General features: G+C 42.9%; 1 protein-coding gene across 1 annotated transcript in view; it reads right to left on the minus strand.

The window, feature by feature from the left end:
• NFASC (neurofascin) overlaps positions 1-19,467 on the minus strand; it is a 371,015-nt gene that overhangs the window by 279,747 nt on the left and 71,801 nt on the right. Inside the window, exons 7-8 of the mRNA XM_086923454.1 lie at positions 6,056-6,115; positions 514-625 (exon numbers count right to left, since the gene is read on the minus strand). Coding sequence (XP_086779580.1) covers positions 514-625; positions 6,056-6,115 — 172 coding nt within the window. The remainder of the gene's footprint in view (positions 1-513; positions 626-6,055; positions 6,116-19,467) is intronic.

Below are 19,467 nucleotides of genomic sequence, written 5' to 3' on the forward strand. Positions count from 1 at the left end.
TTTTTCCATTATTGCACACTACAAAACAATGTTTCACTTAGGTCCTGATTAAAATTTCGGCAGACGGGTTACTCCATCACAACGGTGACAGATATCCTGTCCACCGAAATATAAATCCCATAATATGCTATAGGATTAACATTTCGGCAGCCGGGATATCCATCACTGTAGTGATGGAGTAAACCATCCGATAAAATCTAAATCAGGCACTTAATTCTGGTAGCTGACTCCCCTTTCCTCATTCACATTTTCTATGCATTTTTATAGGAGATTTAGACAGCCACCTTGAGCCAATGAGCCATGCTAACATGTTGCTTTCTGTAAGGTCTGGAAGGCAGTTCTGACCCTGGTCTGCTCTTGCCTGACAGTTAAAAAATGTTGTGCTCTGGCAACAGACAGTATGGTTAATGTGACATGTTTATCAAGTGTCAAAACTATCGCTGCCTGGCCACTTTTGGCAATATGAGTCTCATGTAATAGCAAATTATAATAAAAAGGGTGAGGTGTACATACACTCCAGAGGCAATACACTCCAGCATCAAGTCCTCTCCTCTCAGCACCATCTTACTGCTTGCGGTACCTGAGGGAACCATGAAGGTAGGTGTTCTCTCTGTGATCCCTCGAGCTGGAAAAAAGAAAGACAAGGAGGCAGGCTAAAACATAAGCACTCACCTGGCACATGGTGAAAGGTATCTCTGTACACGTCCTGAGCACCCCACATAAGCTAATGACAGAGAAGCCCCACTCAGATCAATGACAATATATTCAGCATCTTGTCTGACACATAAATGGCTTTGTCACTGCCATTATAAAGAAACACAAAATATGCATGGCAAATCATAACATTGTAGTTACAGTGCATATATCCCAAATAACATGGGACAGAGAGCTGATAACTAAATGTAATATATTCTTGGATTGTTTTCACTCTGGCAACCTCCCCAAACCTGGGCTAGGTTTGGTTAATTTGAAGGGTTGATTTTTCTCTGATCACGTTAAGCCTCCGTCCATGGTAGTAGGCAAGTTTCCTACTGAGAGAACTATTACTATTTTACAATGCACACATTTCATGTTTGTATGGAAGAGAAGAAAATGAGAAAACAGCAGTTATAAACTGGAAAAGTTAGGAACCAAACGTCCCATGTTTTTAATGCAAAACTATGTTTAGTCTCCTAAAACATATACCATATGAGGAACCTATTTTCTACCTCACATCACAAGTCAATGTTTGTAAGTGTGTTAGTCACGGTTAGGTGAATAAATGTAATATCAAGTTAACACAATAGGCCACGAATTAAAGGCGATCTCTTTGAAGCAAACAATTCTTCATTTGGAGTGCATTTCAACTTCCATTCCTAAAACTGATCAGGAACACTTTTATCTAGACATTTTCACTGATCACCCCAAACCGGACTCCTGAGCCAGATCCACTTTTTAGGTCTCATCTACAGACAGCTTTTAGCTGTTCGTTGTTAAACACTTAGTACAATACCCATACTTACAGTGGGATTTGTGTCAGCCCACTGGTGGACTTTCATACCGTTCTCATTTGCTTGTTCTTATTCAATGACTTTCCTTTTTCTTTTGTTTATCCCTTCCCTACTGCATAGCTTTTTTAGCATCTTTTTGACTGGATGATTTGTATTCTTCCACACACACCTCAAATCAGGGAACTCCCTTTTTCTTGTTCTTTGAGCTCTCCAAAGGAATATGTGTTTTTCTTGGTCTCTCCCATGTGCTGTTTCCTTCCCAACATGCCTACTCTTTGCTCTCTGTGTTGTTCCTCACCCCTCCCAGCTCATCTGCGAAAGTGCAGCACCAGGTATATTTTTGCGGGAGTTAAACTAAATAACCAACTTTACACAGTTGGTTTTATCTCCTGTATTATGCATGTTGCATGAAAGTATACATTGAAGCATTTGTTCCTATTCAGAGTCCAATGGAAAATAAAAAATTAATAAGGGCTTGAGAACAGTTTTTGTATAATTTCTTTAAAAACTGTTTCTTGCAGGAAACGATTTTAAAAATAAGCCAAGTTGTTTATAAATACTGAAAATATTAAATTCAGGTCACAATTTCGAGATACCTCAAGAGCTGTTTGATGTTCCCTCAGTATTTTTAAATGTGTTTTCTTTTACTTTTTTTTTATCAATGCTTTACAAGCAAATATTGGCAAAGTAATTGTTTAGCATTTGCATTATAAAGATGAGATCTACTGGCTTTGCCCATTCTTGTTTCACTTTAGAATTTCAACTGTTGTCACTTCTGCAGATTATTACTGTTTTGACTGATTAGTTTGCCGGCAGGCCTAATAGGTGGGAGGTTATGTCTCTACTAAGATCATTTAACACTTAGGTCACCCTTCCTTAAAATGTAGGACCAGTTACCACACAGGAAACAGTCATGAGCACATATTAAATACAACTAGATAAATCCCTGTACATAATCATTCACACATCAAAGGGGATGATGGCAAATTCTGTCACTTCACCAAACATATGTATAGAATAACTAGCCAAGAAAAAGGTCATCCTTGATGTACACACTTCTTGAAATGGCCTTCTGTCGAGTGCTTAACAGCCACCTATCAATGCCTGTGCAAACTCCAGCATAATTGAAAATAACACAGGTACAGAAGTTTGCCACAAAAACGTTCAACGTCATGTTAACAGTGAACATAACAAAGTGGGGGGCTTAGAAAGTAACTGGTAAAGGGGTAATTTGAATATCCCTTGAAAAAGATATATTCCAGACTACCTCTGTCTACCTATGAAGAGAAGGAAGTGTCTGGAAAAATTATCTTTAAGAGTCACACATGCATCACCAGTAAATAATCTGAGACAGATAGTTAGTATACAATATTAATTGCCTTCACTTATTTCAAGCTGTGATGTAGCACAGCCTCTTCATGGCTCTGACACAAAGATACACACACAAATCTATCCCCCTTTCTATAAGTAGGTATCTAGCCGTCGAGGATTCCCCCATACATCCAAACAACCACCGACATCACCAGCTACCTTTGAAACTCTTTCTGTCAATCATCCTCTCACAAAGAACTATAGCCTCTTTTCCAATCTACCAATATCACCATTTCTCAGGTTGTTATTTATTCATCAGTCTTTACGTGCAATCACTGGTTGTCTGATCTACCCAGAAGAGGGATGAAACGTACATTTGAATGTGGCAAGAGGAGAACCTGAACTTCCATAGCTCTTATAACTCACCCCCACTGAGCTGACTGGCCAACTCTCACCACACCTAATAACTAACCTGACTTTCCACTTTCTCCTTTTATTCATTTATCATCTAGCAGGGCATGCACCCACCCATCTCACCAATCTCCTTTTCCTTTTATCACCTCAGTTATCTGCCCTCTACTTCTAGCAATTATCCAGTCACCTCTTGCAGAACACCATTAAGGGTTATATCTAAGTACTCCCCAAAATACTCTTGTAGAAAGAATATTGCTAATCCAAACTGCACTTCGAGGGTGTCTTTCATATATTGTCTGCTGGGCTATGCTACAAAAGAGTTGGTGGTGGGGTATTGACCAACAAAGAATATTTGTTAATTTGAGGATAGTTTAAGTTTATCTATTTCAATACTTGAGCCTAGGTAAATCTAGAGGGAAATCTATGGTAAATATGACAAAGCCACTATTAAAAAAAAGAGAAATATGTTTCTGATCTCTTTCTGATGGGTTATTCAGGATCTACCTCTTGAATCTAGACACCCATAAATTGAAGTTATCGGGTAGTTGATGAATAGACAAGCAATAAGCAGAAGTGCGAACACAAGACTGTTAGCACGCAGAGAGTTAATAAGCACCTTAACATTAAAGGCAATAGGATAGTCACTATATTAAGACAAAAGCCCTGATTTAGAGTTTAGCTCACAGGATATTCTGCCACAATCATGGCAAAGAAACCAACCCACCAAACCGACTGTTCGCCCACTCTATTGAGAATCAGAAGGACTGTCATATTTCAGATGGCGGTGCCCCTCCTGGCTCTTTTGTTGGAAACACTTCACCAATGGAGCTGGGGCCATCGGTGTAGGTACATCAGACCATCTGCTCTATTTAAAGCAGACAGTTTGATTAACTTTTTGTTTTGTTTGGGGGTAACCCTGGAGGTCCTATAACCCTGATGGTACCGAACAGAAAATATTAAAAATAAGCCCCCACAGAAATCTCCCTGGGTGTCACAGCCATTCGTTTTTCAATTTGGGGTGTTTGTTTTCTAAAACATAAAATGTTGCAGAGTCACTGCCTGTAACAAGACGGCCAACTGAAACAAGGCAGCCGATCACTAAACTTTAAAAAATGCACACATGCCAACAGGCGTTACTTTGGTTCAATAACATGAACTACACCCTAGAATCTGGTGGATGATTTAGCATTCTACATCTTCTATATCTTCAATTAGAAAAACCATGCCCTCATCATTTCAGATAGGTTATATTTTGAATACGTAAGGCCACCCTGTGACCTCCAAATACTTTGAAAACCTTTGCTTTGTAAAAGGAAAATCACACATATTGGGCCCTCTATCTCCACCAACATTAAATTAGGCTATGCTAGAAAAACACAATCTCTAATAAAACAGTAGTGGGAGGGAGCAAAGACCAAAACAATCTAAAAAGAACGGTACATGTTAAGCAAAAGAAAGCAAAACTCTTTCTACAATAAGTTTTGACACGTGGGTTTGTGGAGGTGGCAGGAGAATATCACCAACAGTATTACTAACAAAAGAAAGGAGATTATCAGGCATACTTACGAACAATACAATAGGTAAGTGGGTCCAGTCTCAAGGCAACTGCCTCACAAAACCTATTTAATGCCTGTCCCATTCTGAAAGTGCAAAGGAACTAAGGAATTGATGTACGAAACACCAAATTGCACATGTATTGGTTTGTAAATGGGTTTGAAATTTATGATGCGACCTATGTATTAATAGGTCACATTGCAAATTGCTGATTCAAATGAGAATCGCAAAACAAATTTCCCAATGAAAATTGATTAGACATGTGATTGACTGTGATTGCAGGTAAGGAGGCCTGCAAGGGACAGTAGACCTTCAGTTCGTGTAATCCTGTGAATCTCAGTGTCTATGACCACAAAACCTATTTTTATATCAGCCCCTTAGTTTCTCTATACTGGTTGCTGATAGAGGATGAGATTAGCGTTCAGCCTCTATGCCCCCTCAGTTTCATATCTCTGCAAAGATGTTCTGTAGGCAGAGAATTTTCTCAACAAAAGAGTTTGATTTTTTGTTCATTTAATACTTCACATTTGAAGGGGCACCTCAGCATCGAAGATAGGGCTTTACTCAGTCTGAAGCTTCTAAAACGGCCATTACCAGGGACAGATGGGTGAAATCAGTTAACTTATGGAAGGAGGAGGTTCACAGCCCATGTGAATTCAAATACCGACCTCTCGAACGTTTAACTCTAGGTTAAGAGCAGATATCAGTTGAGAGGTGATAGCTGATAATCTAAGTTCATTATTTGGCATTAAGGAAGGTCAACCTCTCTCTCTAGAAGGATCAACACTAGGAACGGATAGAGATTTGCAGTCTCCATTCTGCCCATAAAGCTCCATAATGAAATTCATGATGCGAGTTTACAGGGCCTCAGAAGGAACTTTGTATTGCTGCTGACTTTCTTGGTTGCAACACACACGCAAACTTGAAACAGGGCGTACAGGCCAGTAGTTTTTTCCAGTGTCCAGGTCTCTTTTACCATACACAGTGGAATGCATCGGAATCCTGTTTACATCTATCAGATTGACCTAAATTCCTGTGCTACTGCTTTCTCCCGTTTTCCATACCTTTTTTATATAAAAATGTACTCAACTCTTAATGCCCCTCATCCTGCCCTTCTTTTGGAGACTGTGTAAGTTTCAAGAGGCATCCCAGAACTGAATGCAGTGCTAGCATGAAAAGTGTGCCTTCAGACACATATCTTGTTAGCTGTGGTATGGGTAAGTGGGTTAGATTGAAGTAATGAGCGGTTAAAGAACTTGGTGCTGCAGATGTAACCATTGACTCACCACTGTATATAGCAGTGTAGTTCAGAGTGACGAACATTGCAGACTCATTACGAGGATGCTCTGTAATAAACAAAAGAATGTGAGTGCAGCATATGCAACAAAAGCTTGCGCGGAGCGTGGCAGAGACCAGCCAGAGCTTGGTGAGATAGGAGAAACCAACCCACAGAAGAGAGGACACGACATGGCGCTTGAAATGTAGTAGGCTAATGCACAGGCACGCAAAGCTGCAGGAACAGAAGGAGAAGGAGTTACAGCAAGGCATAGGAGGGGGAAGGTCAAACAGGAAGATGTGGAAAAAGAACCAAAGCAAATACATGGAGGAAACCACAAAGACAGAGGACGTACAGGCTAAACAGGTACCAGGATCTGTAAGAATGGATGGAAAGAGACAAATCATGTGATTTTGGAGGAAGAAGCCACAGTGATAGACGGGGAGGGGGTCAAACGACATTCATGTAACTATGGAGACTAAAGAAGGGATAACAAAATATCTACCCGGGAGAAGGGAGGCAATGGAGGTGCATCTGAGGGCCAGATAGGGGGATTCAAAAAGTCATTATAGTGAGAGAGAACTGAGTCAAAGAACATGCACATGAACACAGGAAAAGCAGGGCCAGCGAGAAGGGAACTGACTGACTGAGATTTGTGAAGCGCTCTGTTACCCTACAGAGGTGGTGTCCGGGCACAAGGGTAGAAAGGTGATCGAGGTCACACATAGTGGTGAATCAAAAAACAAAAAGCATGGTTTAACTACTTTCCGGAGATAGAGTGGTCAGACATCACACAAAGAGACAATGGGGATAGATATATAATTTGACAGAAATCATACAGAAGAATCTTTCCCCAAACATTGGGGAAAAACATTGGCTAGTTTAGGGCGATCAGGATTGGTGTGATCTCATCTTCTGGCACTAAGGTGCAGTCTAGCTGCTGCACTGACTGGAAATGTTAAAGGACCATGCGGATTCTAAGAATGCTGGTCAGTAAAGAGGTGCCAATGTCCAGTCTTGCAAAGGCTGATGACTGGATTACTATTCAGATGTTATTCAGTGGTATCAGTAACTTGATTTGTGTCGAAGTCCGATAATTTTGGTATTAGGCTTCTTTTGCTAAGGTGCTGGTATCAATGTGCTGGTTCAGGGTACTGTTGAGGGTAAAATCCATAATTTAGCACCCTTGAGATTTGCTGTTAGCAATAGAGAAAACAATCTCATTAATCCAGACTTGCACAGGGGATGTCATAATAAACAGGAGCGTTTGTTGGGGGTTCAGTTTAAGGTGATCTTGTGTTATCCAAGGCTGTAGGTCTGCTAGGTCTTAGCTAGCTTCATTATGTCCTCAGGCAGGGAAACGGTCAGTGTCATCAGAGTATATATATTCAAAGAAATATTTGACTGTCTCTGGAAAAAAAGGTGAAAGAGACTGGGGGAGAGAATGGATTGCTTTGGCACTTCTTAAAGGAGAGGCGAAGGGTTGTATGTTGAGTTGGATAGTTTCACTAACTGTAAGAAGTTGTTAAGATATGACTCAAACATACCAGAACTGTGCTTCTGACTCCCATCTGTTCTAAGATGATTTTTAGACGAGAGATGTGCTACACAGTGCTGACAGCCTTTTAACAAAATATTTGGGAAGATCTTGATATAAAGACATGCTATAGTTTATAAGGAGGCAATATTTGCCAATAGTATTCTTCTGCTGTAATCCAAAAGGAGGTAAATAGAACCTTCCGAAGGGTTTTAAAAAGATGAAAAGGCACAGAGAAGATCCGATTAAGGTGGGCAGTCATTAAAATGTCTAGGTCAAATAGGCATGCCAAATGTCTGAACTTACAAACTCGGTCGAGCAAAACGCTCAAAGATGTTAACCATAAGTCCATAAAAACGAAGGCCCGGCCAGAATCACCACCTCCATAAGTTTGTGTACAGATTGAGACAATTATTTCTCGTCCATGTGCCAATCAAGCAGAGAAAAGCACGAAAAAGTGTTCTTTGTTCACCATCCAACTGCAAAATTATTTCCATAATTTCAGCATAACTGTATAGCGAAAGCCCAAATAATGGCATCCAAAGGAGCCACATAAAGATTAAACAAAATAGGGGCTAGTTTTGAGCCCTGGGAAACCCTTAGGTTAAACGTACGAAAGATACACTGGAAAGGGGATAAGGACACAGCCTGAACTCTAAAAGATATAAAAGAAGTGAGCAATTTTAAGGGTGAATCTCTAATATCTTTCCCACAAGGCCTGTTGGTGCCACAGAATCACAACAGAATGAGCGGTATAAAAGGATTTGTACTGCTTTACACTCCATCTAGAACTAAGCGTAGGTGAGGAAGGACGATAATTAGCCACACCTTGAACGCATAAGCAGAATAGAAAACCTCAAAATGCTCAATGAAATGGAACCTCTGTTTATTAACTCTCTTTACCAAGAGTTTCCGTCCAAAAGGCTGCAAGAACAGTGGCTTAAAATTAGTAAGTCCCTTGAAGATTTCCAGCCAAGAGGAATAACACCTGCTTTATTAATATCTACCTGAACCTCTTCTCCAGTCGCCAGAGAAAGTTTAAGCAAAAAAGTAAAGTGTGCAGGAAGAAAACAAAACAGTATCTACTGCATTTTGAAAAGATGACAAGAATACAAAGGGAACTGGATTTGATCGACACAAGGCATCTACAACTGAAGCACAATAAAGACGATAAAAGGGAGGGGAGTGAAACCTCAAAAGTTATGTAAAATCTTTGACCAATCTGTGGGCAAATACTAATTTTAGCTGAAGCTTTGTGTCTATTGGAGTTTATTCGCACAGGAAAACGTATGGACATTTTTTATCATTTTGGAGAAAAAAACAAAATGGAAAGCACCCACTTGGTGACTCAAGGCAGACTTGGGGAGAGGAGTTGGCCTAATGGCTCAGGCATCAACATCGAATCTGGGGATTCGAGTTTGAGTCTCGGCAATGACGCTGAACATCCTGTGGTTCTGGGCATATCACTTAATCTCCCCGTGCCTCACAAAAATAAATGTGTGTCCTCATGTAACGCAACTGGTGCGAGGTAAAGCGCTTCGATACCGGGTCAAGTTCGCGCTATATACAACTCCGTAAAATAATAAAAATAAAATAAGTCTTATGAAACTCCATTTTACAGAATTTTTAAAATGAAAGAAACCAATTCCCTCAAAATGTTAGCCAAAACTTGACACAAAATAAGAACAGAAAAGGGGGATACAAAACACGCCATAGGAACTAGAGTAAGGAGATAGAGAGACAGAAGTGATGAGAGGGGGAAGATACAGTAGGAACAGGTAGGGGTAACAGTACTAATCTAAGTTGGAGGTAGAGGTACTAGGGCAGGCCTAGTGTCAGAAGCACTGGATATAGTTTGGGTAGAAGTAATAAGGCGTACAAAGGGGTACAAATTCTACGGCACACATGTACTCTGTTATAGGTAGTGGGATATGAATTAGGGTATACTTGGTGCTAGAGGCATTAGGGTACAGGTGGGCTGGAGTATTTGAGGCGAACAAATGGGTAGAGATACTAGGGTATAGACAGGGTTAGAGATACCTAGTTATAGATAGTGTAGATGCATTTGAGAACTGGCAGGGGAAGAAGGTACTATGGTACAGGTAGGGATAGTGGCACCACGGTATTACTATGGGTAGAAGACCAGGGTAAAAAATGTTCAAGGAACAAGGTAGAGGAACAGACTTGAGTACAAGCAAAGAAATGAGGAGCAGCTGGCAGAAGATGTAACCTATATATATACATTTTCTGGTCAGTGCTCTGCTAGCTCTCCAGCTGTGTAAACTCAGGCATCAGTGTGTTTTGTAATGCCACATACAAGTGTAGTTCCTTTGTCTCTGTGCTGATAAGCATTCTTCTGGTAGGTTACGTGTGTAGCCTTTTCTATCTGGGCATGGCAGCGCTCTGCTGGCCCAATGTAGATGCAACATCCACTAACTTTGGGTCCATTATTGCTCTGTTTTACAATGGCCTTCATGACTGAATACCAACTCAGCAGATTTGAATATTTCTAAATATAAGAAACTCCATTACTTATTCTTGCTCAAAGTGGAACACCGCCTTAAGTGTTAAGCTTGCAAAATGCCTGAGAAAGAAACAGCTGATTAGTGAGTCAGGTGTGAGACAAGGTATATTGCAGAATACAAGGGACAAAAGGCAAGCATGGTTGCTTGTAAGCAGGGTGTGCTTAGGAAGATGCGGACACCTGTTCTTCAGTTGCTTACCTAAAACATATTTTTTTACTTCTTGCAAGGCACTAATAGGATGCTAAACTCACTTTGCAAGACTGTCTGAGTAATCTCATGTCCCTGACCTTGCAAGATATCCGATATCTTAGGTGTGAGACCAATTACTAACGGCAACCCACAACAATTCTGTGAATCTTACTCACATTTCAGTCACTACCAAAGGAAAAATGTGCATCCTGGCCCGGTGTGACTTTCTCAAGGTGCCCCAATGAATCATGCTTTTATCTTTTACTATAAAATTGTTAAACTGGATGTCAGATGTTTTTCAGAATGCTGATTTTATTTTTATTTTATAACAAGCAGTGCAACTTTAAGTGGAAGGACCCACGTGATTTGACAACCAAAAGTCACAGACATATTACCAACTACTAGAAGGTATACTGCTTGGGTCTGTGCGGTTAGCTGCAGGGAGTTAAGATCAACAATACAGAAATGACTTTACCAATTGCCTGAGATGTATGCATCCATTATGCAGCTTATTGTATTTCCATCATCACCAAGATTTAAAATAAAAAGTGTACTTACTTGTAACTACAGTTCTCCAGCGTTGATATGTTTCACAGATCCACAAGCTTGACTCACGCCATGAAAGAATTCAGTAACATGTTAAGCACAGCAATTTTTACCATATACGTTTAATTCAATAGACCTTGCTGCCTGCCAATTCCATTAGCTGGCTCTGCACTGCATTCAGTGGGTAAAGAGACCTAATACATCACCATACCTGCCACTCTCCACCTCCTCTTGCACCCCATTTGCTCAGCTTTTCATAGCACAAGCATGGAGAAGGAACAAACTTATCCTCAGAGAAGAGGATTGTATTTTCATCTATGAACAATATTCATTTTGCTAATAGGTAGGTAACATTTTTCTCCAGCACTGAACGCTTCATGGATGTTGCTTGTATTGAGCCTAGAAAGAAGTGCAATATAAAGTAAAGAAGACAGTAATGAGGCTCAACTTTCTAAACCAGGCTCCCTAGTACCACATTTCTCTATCTGAATTTCATCTGATATTGGCTGTTCAAACAAAGGTGTTCTCTGAACGTGTAGTAAAGTAGCAAATCTTGTTTTACAAAGTTCCAGTCTTGGCACAATAGCAGAGAGTACTGTTCGCACTGCCATTCCTATGGCATTTATAGCATTTTGCCATAGGAATGGAAATACCTATAAATGGCAATACCTATAAATGCAATTTATAGGAATTGTTAGGCCAAGAGTGATACAGGTTGTGATCGATTACACAGTCTTTCGCATGGAAATTGCCTGCTCCTTGTTTTGGACAACAGTTGATAGTATTTCCTGAAATAATTAATCCTATTGAGGTAGATTGTTAGACATTGATTCACTAACACTGAAAGAAAGTTTTTTTTACAAATAAGGTAAAGAGTTGGTAAAATCACTGGCTGGCTGGTTAGTAAGCATAACTGTGCTCAATTCTCAGGCACGCACATGCTTTACTAAAGATAAAAACATTCTAAAATGTATTCATATAAATGTCTTAATTATGCACACATCAATACAACTCACAATATGAGAGTTTATCTAGTCATTTTAGACTCATCTGAGACTGATGCAACAGCTTCTTGAGATACAGCTCAATCGTCCACGGATCTTGTGTTCAACAGTGTAAGCAGTGACTTATGTACTGCTTCTCCTTCAAGCAAAGGAACTTGTGCTATCCTGGTGGCTAAGACTAAAAGCAATAACTCTTGCTCTGCTCCCGTATGACCACCCAGGCATACATTGGGGATACAAATTCCAAAGGTTGCTCTATTTGTTTAATTTTCCTGATGATGACCTCAGAACTATTGTGCAGTTGAAAAAGAAGCCAGCACTGTAGGGACTTAATTAACCAGAGTTCAGCAGAATTTTCTTCCTAAAACTTTCACTCTACAATTTATTTCCTAGAAGATGCAGGACCCTACCCACACTTCCACGTGGTGTTCGTGTTTTCTGTCAGGATCTGGACTGACTTATCCTTGATCAAGGCAGAGAGCCTTGAGGACCAGGAGCATGGTGTGCAACTCCAGAAGGTTGCTATGGTAACATTGTTTCACCAGGACCATAGGCCTTTGATCTCCTAATCTACTAGGTGGGCTCCCCAAACTAGAGAAGATGCATCAGTCACTACTGTGCACTCTGGATGTGGCAAGCAGAACAGTCTGCTGCACGTTAGGTTGACATCTGTCATCAACCATTACCACTTCAGCTACAGAGATGTTGCCCAAGAGGCATCCTCAGTGTTGGATCCACTGAAGGCGACGGTTCCACTGTAGAGCCCACACTTGCCAGTGCACATGAGGTATAATGTTAGGGTAATGGGCAGGACAATGAACTGAAAGTGTTCCAACCACACAACAAACTGAAGGAAATGTGTATGCCTCCTACAAGTCCAAGAACTTGGATCCAGATTTTTGGATCCATCCATATTTTACTTGTCATTCCGGAAGAAAGGCATTTAGAGGCCTGAAATCTAATATCTGCCACAAATCCCCATCCTTCACGGGGACCAAGAAATACCAGGAGTAGCATTCTGTGCTCCTTTCTGCGTCTGATACTAATTAGATCGCACACTTTGGTCTGAACTTCTCTGGCTAGGACGGCAGCATGCTGCACTGATGTCTGAGCACAAACTGGTGGAATATGTGAAGGAGTAGACAAAAATGGATGAGCTTAATCAAATCAAACAATCTGAAAGACCCACTGGTCAGACGTCACTGCTGTCTAGCCAAGTAGGTAAAATTGGATCCTATTTCTATCAATAACCCTATCATTCATGAAAGGGGAACTATTTTGCGGCGGCTGCTGCAAGTGAGAAAGAGGATGAGGGATTCTGCATCTATTGTTGGTCCTGAACAATACCATCCCCTCTTCTGGAGCCATAAAAAGCCTGGACAAGGTGTGAGGGCCCTCTCCCTTTGTAGGTAAAGCTCTCCAGCATTCCCAGCACTGATGGATGAACTGTCAAGCCTTGGCAAGTAATCCCAGTGATACCTTTCTATACTTAAAGTGCCACAGCATCTAATCCGACTCAGAAAATCCTGGCTCCACCAAAGGACATATCCACCAATGATGCCTGAACATCTCTGGAAAAATGAGTAACATGCGTACAAGCATGTTACTCATGGCCGTTAGAATGTATTTGATTGCATTCTGGTTTGGGGTACAATCTCCAATAGTATTAGCATTGAGGGTAGGGAAAAGTAAGGGAAACATCCTGAGTACTGGTTGTGCTTTAGTTATCTCATCCATGACCGTGGTCGAGAAATATACTGGTGGCTTCTCATAGATAATACAACGAATCATAAAGAGCAGCAGGAAGGAAATGCAGGAACAGCATTTGGCCGTAGTTCCTAGAATTAAGAGGGCCTGCTTATTTCGTATAATGCCTCAAAACTTTGGAACTCTCTTCCTCTTCAGTTACGAAAGGAGCCCAATCACATGGTCTTTCATAAACTGTTAAAACGTGGCTCTTTCCCAAGTGATTTCTATGTAGCTCCAGATCACCGCTTAGCGCTGGGATGCATTCGGGTAGCCATGCGCTTCATAGGTGCTGTTTCATTCATTCATTCATTCATTCATTCAAATAGGTAACCAGTTAAGCTGTTTCACGATCAAAGACGCCTAGTTAATCAAGAAGCAGAAATAAGGAGACTGGCAACCTGATTTTGAAGAATCTGCAGTTGATGAATGGGAGATTAATGTATGTACAGACAGTGGGCATTACACAGTAGTCTAGGCTTGTGACTCTACCAGAAATGACACAATGGGATGTATGCGACAGCAATGTCTGTTCAATCCTAGATTTTTCATGCATCTAAAAAGTCAAAAGATGTAGAGAGTGGAACAAATAGTGAAATAAAAGAAACCCACCCTGGGGAGAGGTGCGGGGTAATGAGGAATTTATTGGAGTTTCCCTATTCATCAAAAGGAATATGCTACTTACCAGTATGCATCTGTTCTTGGCATAGAGGGCTGCAGAGTGGTACATTATGAATAGATCGCCATCTGGTGTTGGGCTCGGATGATTGCACTTTGTTTTTCTCTTGGAGAGTCTTTTGTAGCTTGGTGACTCCTCCTTTGGTTGGTAGTGCGCATGGGCATCGGCTCCATCCTTAGATTGTTTTGCCATAGTAGGATTAGATGGAGTAGTATGATAGAATACAGATAGAAATGCCCATGTAAGTGTATCTAAATAAGATATTGTTGGAACAGACACAGGTTTCCAGGGAAGCTGGGAGGGCATGTACCACTCTGCAGCCCTCTATGCCAAGAACAGATACATACTGGTAAGTAGCATATTCTGTTCGAGGCATATGGGCTGCAGATGGTACATTATGAATAGACTATAAAGCAGTTCTCTCCCTAGCGGTGGTCGCCCGTGTCTGTTGCAACTGTCTGAAATAAAGTCTTTAATACAGCTTGTCCCACTCTAGCTTGTTGTGTTGTGTGCACATCTACACAATAGTGCTTTGTGAAGGTGTGCGGTGTAACCCAGGTAGCTACTCTGCATATGTCATCTAGTGGAATGTTTCCCAAAAATGCCATAGATGCTCCTAGTTTACGTGTAGAGTGAGCTCTAGGAGGAACAGTTTATGTCCTCTTTGCTTTTAAGTAGCATATTTGAATACATTTTACAATCCATCTGGCAATGCCCGCTTTAGAGATGGGATTGCCCTTATGTGTAGGAGAAAACGCAACAAATAGCTGTTTTGTCTTTCTGAAAGTTTGTGTTCTTTCTATATAATACAATATTGCCCTTCTGACATCCAATGTATGTAGGGCCCTTTCCGCTACTGTCTGTGGTTTTGGAAAGAAGACCGGTAGTTCCACTGACTGATTGATGTGGAATACAGAAATTACTTTTGGTAAGAATTTTGGGTTTGTTCTAAGAACCACTTTGTTTTGGTGTAACTGCATGAATGGTTCTTGAATCGTAAAAGCTTGTAACTCACTTACTCTTCTGAGTGACGTGATAGCTATGAGGAAGGCCACCTTCCATGTAAGGAATTGTATTTCACACCTATGCATAGGTTCAAAGGGTGGTCCCATTAGTCTGGTAAGTACTATGTTGAGATTCCAGACTGGGGAAGGTGGCCGTCTTGGTGGAATGACTCTTTTGAGTCCCTCCATGAAAGCTTTAATTGCTGGTACTTTAAACAGGGAAAGGTGTTGCCTGTTTTGTAGGTACGCCGCTATAGCTGCGAGATGAACCCTGATATATGCTAAGTTTGCAAATGCTACTTACCAGTATGCATCTGTTCTTGGCATGTAGGGCTGCTGACATTCATATCTGTGCATAGATCGCCGCCTAGTGTTGGGTCCGGATGATTGCACATTGTTGTCCTGGAAGAGTCTTCGAAGTATCACGAGATAGGTGGCTCCTCCCCTGGACTACAGTGCGCATGGGCATCGACTCCATCCCCAGATTGTTTTTAGCCATTGTGGCCAAGATGGAGTGAAACTCAGTGAATGATGACCATGCCATGAAATGATATGTGAACACTGCAGCTGCTAAAGGCGCCGGGGAGGAGGGCGGGCGATATGAATGTCAGAACAGAGCCAAGAACAGATGCATACTGGTAAGTAGCATTTGCAGTTCGAGGCATGTGGGCTGCTGAATTCATATCTGTGCATAGAATACATAGCAGTCCCTCCATTAGCGGCGGCCGCCCGTGCCAGCTGCAGCAGTTTGGAAAAGTGTCTTGAGAACAGCCTGCCCTACAGCTGCTTGCTGTTTGGAGTGCACATCTACACAGTAATGCTTAGTAAATGTATGTGTGGTAGACCATGTGGCTGCTCTACATATGTCCTCCAAGGGAATGTTTCCAAGGAAAGCCATAGAGGCCCCCAACTTTCTGGTGGAGTGGGCTTTCGGTGGAATTGTAAGAGTGCGTTTTGCCTTTGCATAGCAGATTTGAATACATTTCACGATCCACCTGGCAATACCAGCCTTGGAAATAGGGTTACCTTTGTGATGTGGCGCAAAGGCAACAAAAAGCTGCTTAGTCTTTCTAAAATCCTTGGTCCTATCAATGTAATACATAAGGGCCCGTTTAACGTCAAGGGTGTGGAGCATCCGCTCCGCCAGCGACTCTGGATTTTGAAAGAACACCGGCAACTCAATGGTTTGGTTGATGTGGAACTGAGACACAACCTTGGGTAGACATTCAGGGTTAGTGCGGAGCACTACTCTGTTTGAATGAACTTGGAAGAAAGGCTCTTGGATTGTGAGGGCTTGCAGCTCACTAACCCTCCGTAGCGATGTAATTGCTACCAGGAAAGCCACTTTCCATGTTAAGAACTGAAGTTAGCAAGAATGTAGTGGCTCAAAGGGAGGACCCATCAGCCTTGTAAGAACCACATTGAGGTTCCACTCCGGAGCTGGTGGAGTCCGTGGCGGAATGACTCGTTTGAGGCCTTCCAGAAATGCCTTGATGGCAGGCACTTTGAAAAGTGAAAGGTGCTGCCTATTTTGGAGGTATGCGGCCATCGCAGACAGGTGAATGCGAATGAAAGTATATGCCAGATTACGCTTGTATAGATGGAACAGGTAACAGATGATGTTCTGAATGGAAGCATCCAGTGGATCAATGTTGTGGTTTGCGCAATAGATGACAAACCGCTTCCATTTTGCCACATAACATGCTCTAGTAGTGTGCTTTCTCGCCTCCGGAATGATGTCCATGCAATTGGGAGGAGGGTTAAGGTAGCCAAATTCTAGGACTTCAGGAGCCAGATCGCCAGGTTGAGCTGTTGCGGATCTGGATGCTGAATGTCGCCATGGCTCTGCGTCAGAAGGCTGGGTGTGAGACGTAGCCTCTGATGCGGTACCACAGACAGTTCCAGAAACGTGGTGTACGCGAGCCCACGTTGGAGCAACCAGGATGAGAGTCATCGAGTGCTGCCTGAGCTTGCGTGCCACCAGCGGTATCAGAGGTGCTGGGGGAAAAGCGTACGCAAATCTGCCTGACCAGTTCATCCACATCGCATTGCCCTGCGACTGAGGGTGTGGGAACCTGGCGGCGAAGCTTTGGCATTTTGCGTTCTCCCTTGTGGCGAACAGGTCTATCTCGGGATGACCCCACCTTTGGAAGTACGGTTGGAGTACTGATGGATGTATCTCCCACTCGTGCATTTGGTGGCTGTGCCTGCTGAGCAGGTCCGCCATCTGATTGTGCTTGCCTGGGAGATGCTCTGCCATGAGGAAAATGTTCCTCTGAATGGCCCACTTCCACATGCTCTGAGCCAGATGAGACAGCTGCGGAGAGTGAGTGCCCCCCTGTTTCTGAATGTAGTACATGGCCGTCATGTTGTCCGTCCGGATCAACACGACCTTGTTGCACAGATGTACTTTGAATGCCTTTAAGGCCATGAAGATCGCCATCAGTTCTAGTACATTGATGTGCATCTTCTTTTGCTGTAGTGTCCATAGTCCCTGCACAGTGTATTGGAGTACATGCGCTCCCCATCCCTGGAGAGAAGCGTCCGTCGTCAGGATAATCTGCGGCACAGGCTCTTGAAACGGTCGGCCCTTGCAAAGGTTTCGTGGATTCCACCAATGCAGAGAGTTGTATGCCCGACCGCTCACCAACACTAGGTCTTTCAACTGCCCATGAGCCTGAGTCCACTGACGTGCTAAGTACTCCTGAAGTGGACGCATATGTAGCCTCGCGTGTGGGACTATGGAGATGCAGGAGGCCATCATGCCTATCAACTGCATGAACACTCTTGCTGGAAGCGAGTGCTGAGGTCTGAATCTTTGGATCAGCGACTGAATGCTGTTGACTCTCACTGAATTTGGCTGTGCTGTGGCCGCCAGAGTGTTTATGGTCGCACCCAGATACTGCCGAATGTGAGCGGGCTGGAGATGGGACTGGTAATTCAGTGAGAACCCCAGATCGTGCAGAAGATGAATGATTTGGGACACGTGGGCGGCGCACAGCTGGGCCGACTTCGCCTGAATGAGCCAGTCGTCCAGATAGGGGTAGACGTGGATGTTTTGACGTCTTAGATGCACCGCCACCGTCGCCAGGCACTTTGTGAAAACCCTGGGCGCTGTGGTGACCCCAAAAGGCAAAACCTTGAACTGGTAGTGCTGGTTTTGAATGGTGAACCTGAGGTACTTTCTGTGAGAAGGATGCAGTGGAATGTGGAAGTACGCATCCTTGAGGTCCAGAGTCGCTAGGAAGTCCCCTTGCTGAAGCAGTGGGAGAACCTGCTGCAGCATGAGCATATGGAAATGCTCTGACAGAATGTAAAAGTTGAGAGGTCTGAGGTCTAGGATGGGCCTGAGGGATCCGTCCTTCTTTGGGATCAGAAAGTACAGGGAGTAAACTCCTGTACCTCTTTCTTGCAGGGGCACGAGCTCTATTGCTCCTTTTTGCAGCATGACGTTGACTTCCTGCTGCAACAAGTGCAAGTGCTCGCCGGACATAGGACGGCTCTTTGGGGGTATGTTGGGTGGAGTGGATGTGAGCTCCAGACAATAACCATATTGGATAAGAGATCTGACCCACCTGTCCGTGGTGATGGACTTCCACACGGGCAGGAACTGCTGGAGTCTCCCCCCGACCGGTGTTGCATGGTCGGGGGGCAGTGACAAGGCGTCACTGTTTGTTGGCGGTGGAGGACCTGGAGCTGTTATTACCGCGTCCTCTGCCTTTGACGTTGTTGCCACGGTATCCACCCCGACCCTTGTTGGTATAGGAGGGTTGGGTGTTACTTTTATAGAATTGCGTTGACTGTGACACTTGACCCCTCGAGGTGCCTCTATTATCGGAGCGTCGAAATGAACCACCCCGAAACTGCTGGGACTGCAAGGCACCCATAGACTTAGCAGTGTCGATGTCCTTTTTTATTTTCTCGAGGGTGGTATCAACTTCTGGGCCAAACAGGTGGTCTGGGTTGACAGTTTGGTTGACGATGGTAGTTTGAATGTCTGGTTTGAAACCGGATATTCTGAGCCATGCATGCCTACGCAGTAGAACGCTAGTGTTTATCGCTCTTGAGGCGGTGTCAGCCACATCCAGAGCGCACTTAATTGAAGCATTGGTGATAAGCTTCCTCTCCTGTATCAACATCTCAGCTGCTTCCTTATATTGCTCTGGCAGGTGTTGTAGAAGGGTCTCTAGAG

This window comes from Lissotriton vulgaris, chromosome 5, assembly GCF_964263255.1.
Source record: "Lissotriton vulgaris chromosome 5, aLisVul1.2, whole genome shotgun sequence".
In the NCBI taxonomy this organism is placed as follows: domain Eukaryota; kingdom Metazoa; phylum Chordata; class Amphibia; order Caudata; family Salamandridae; genus Lissotriton; species Lissotriton vulgaris.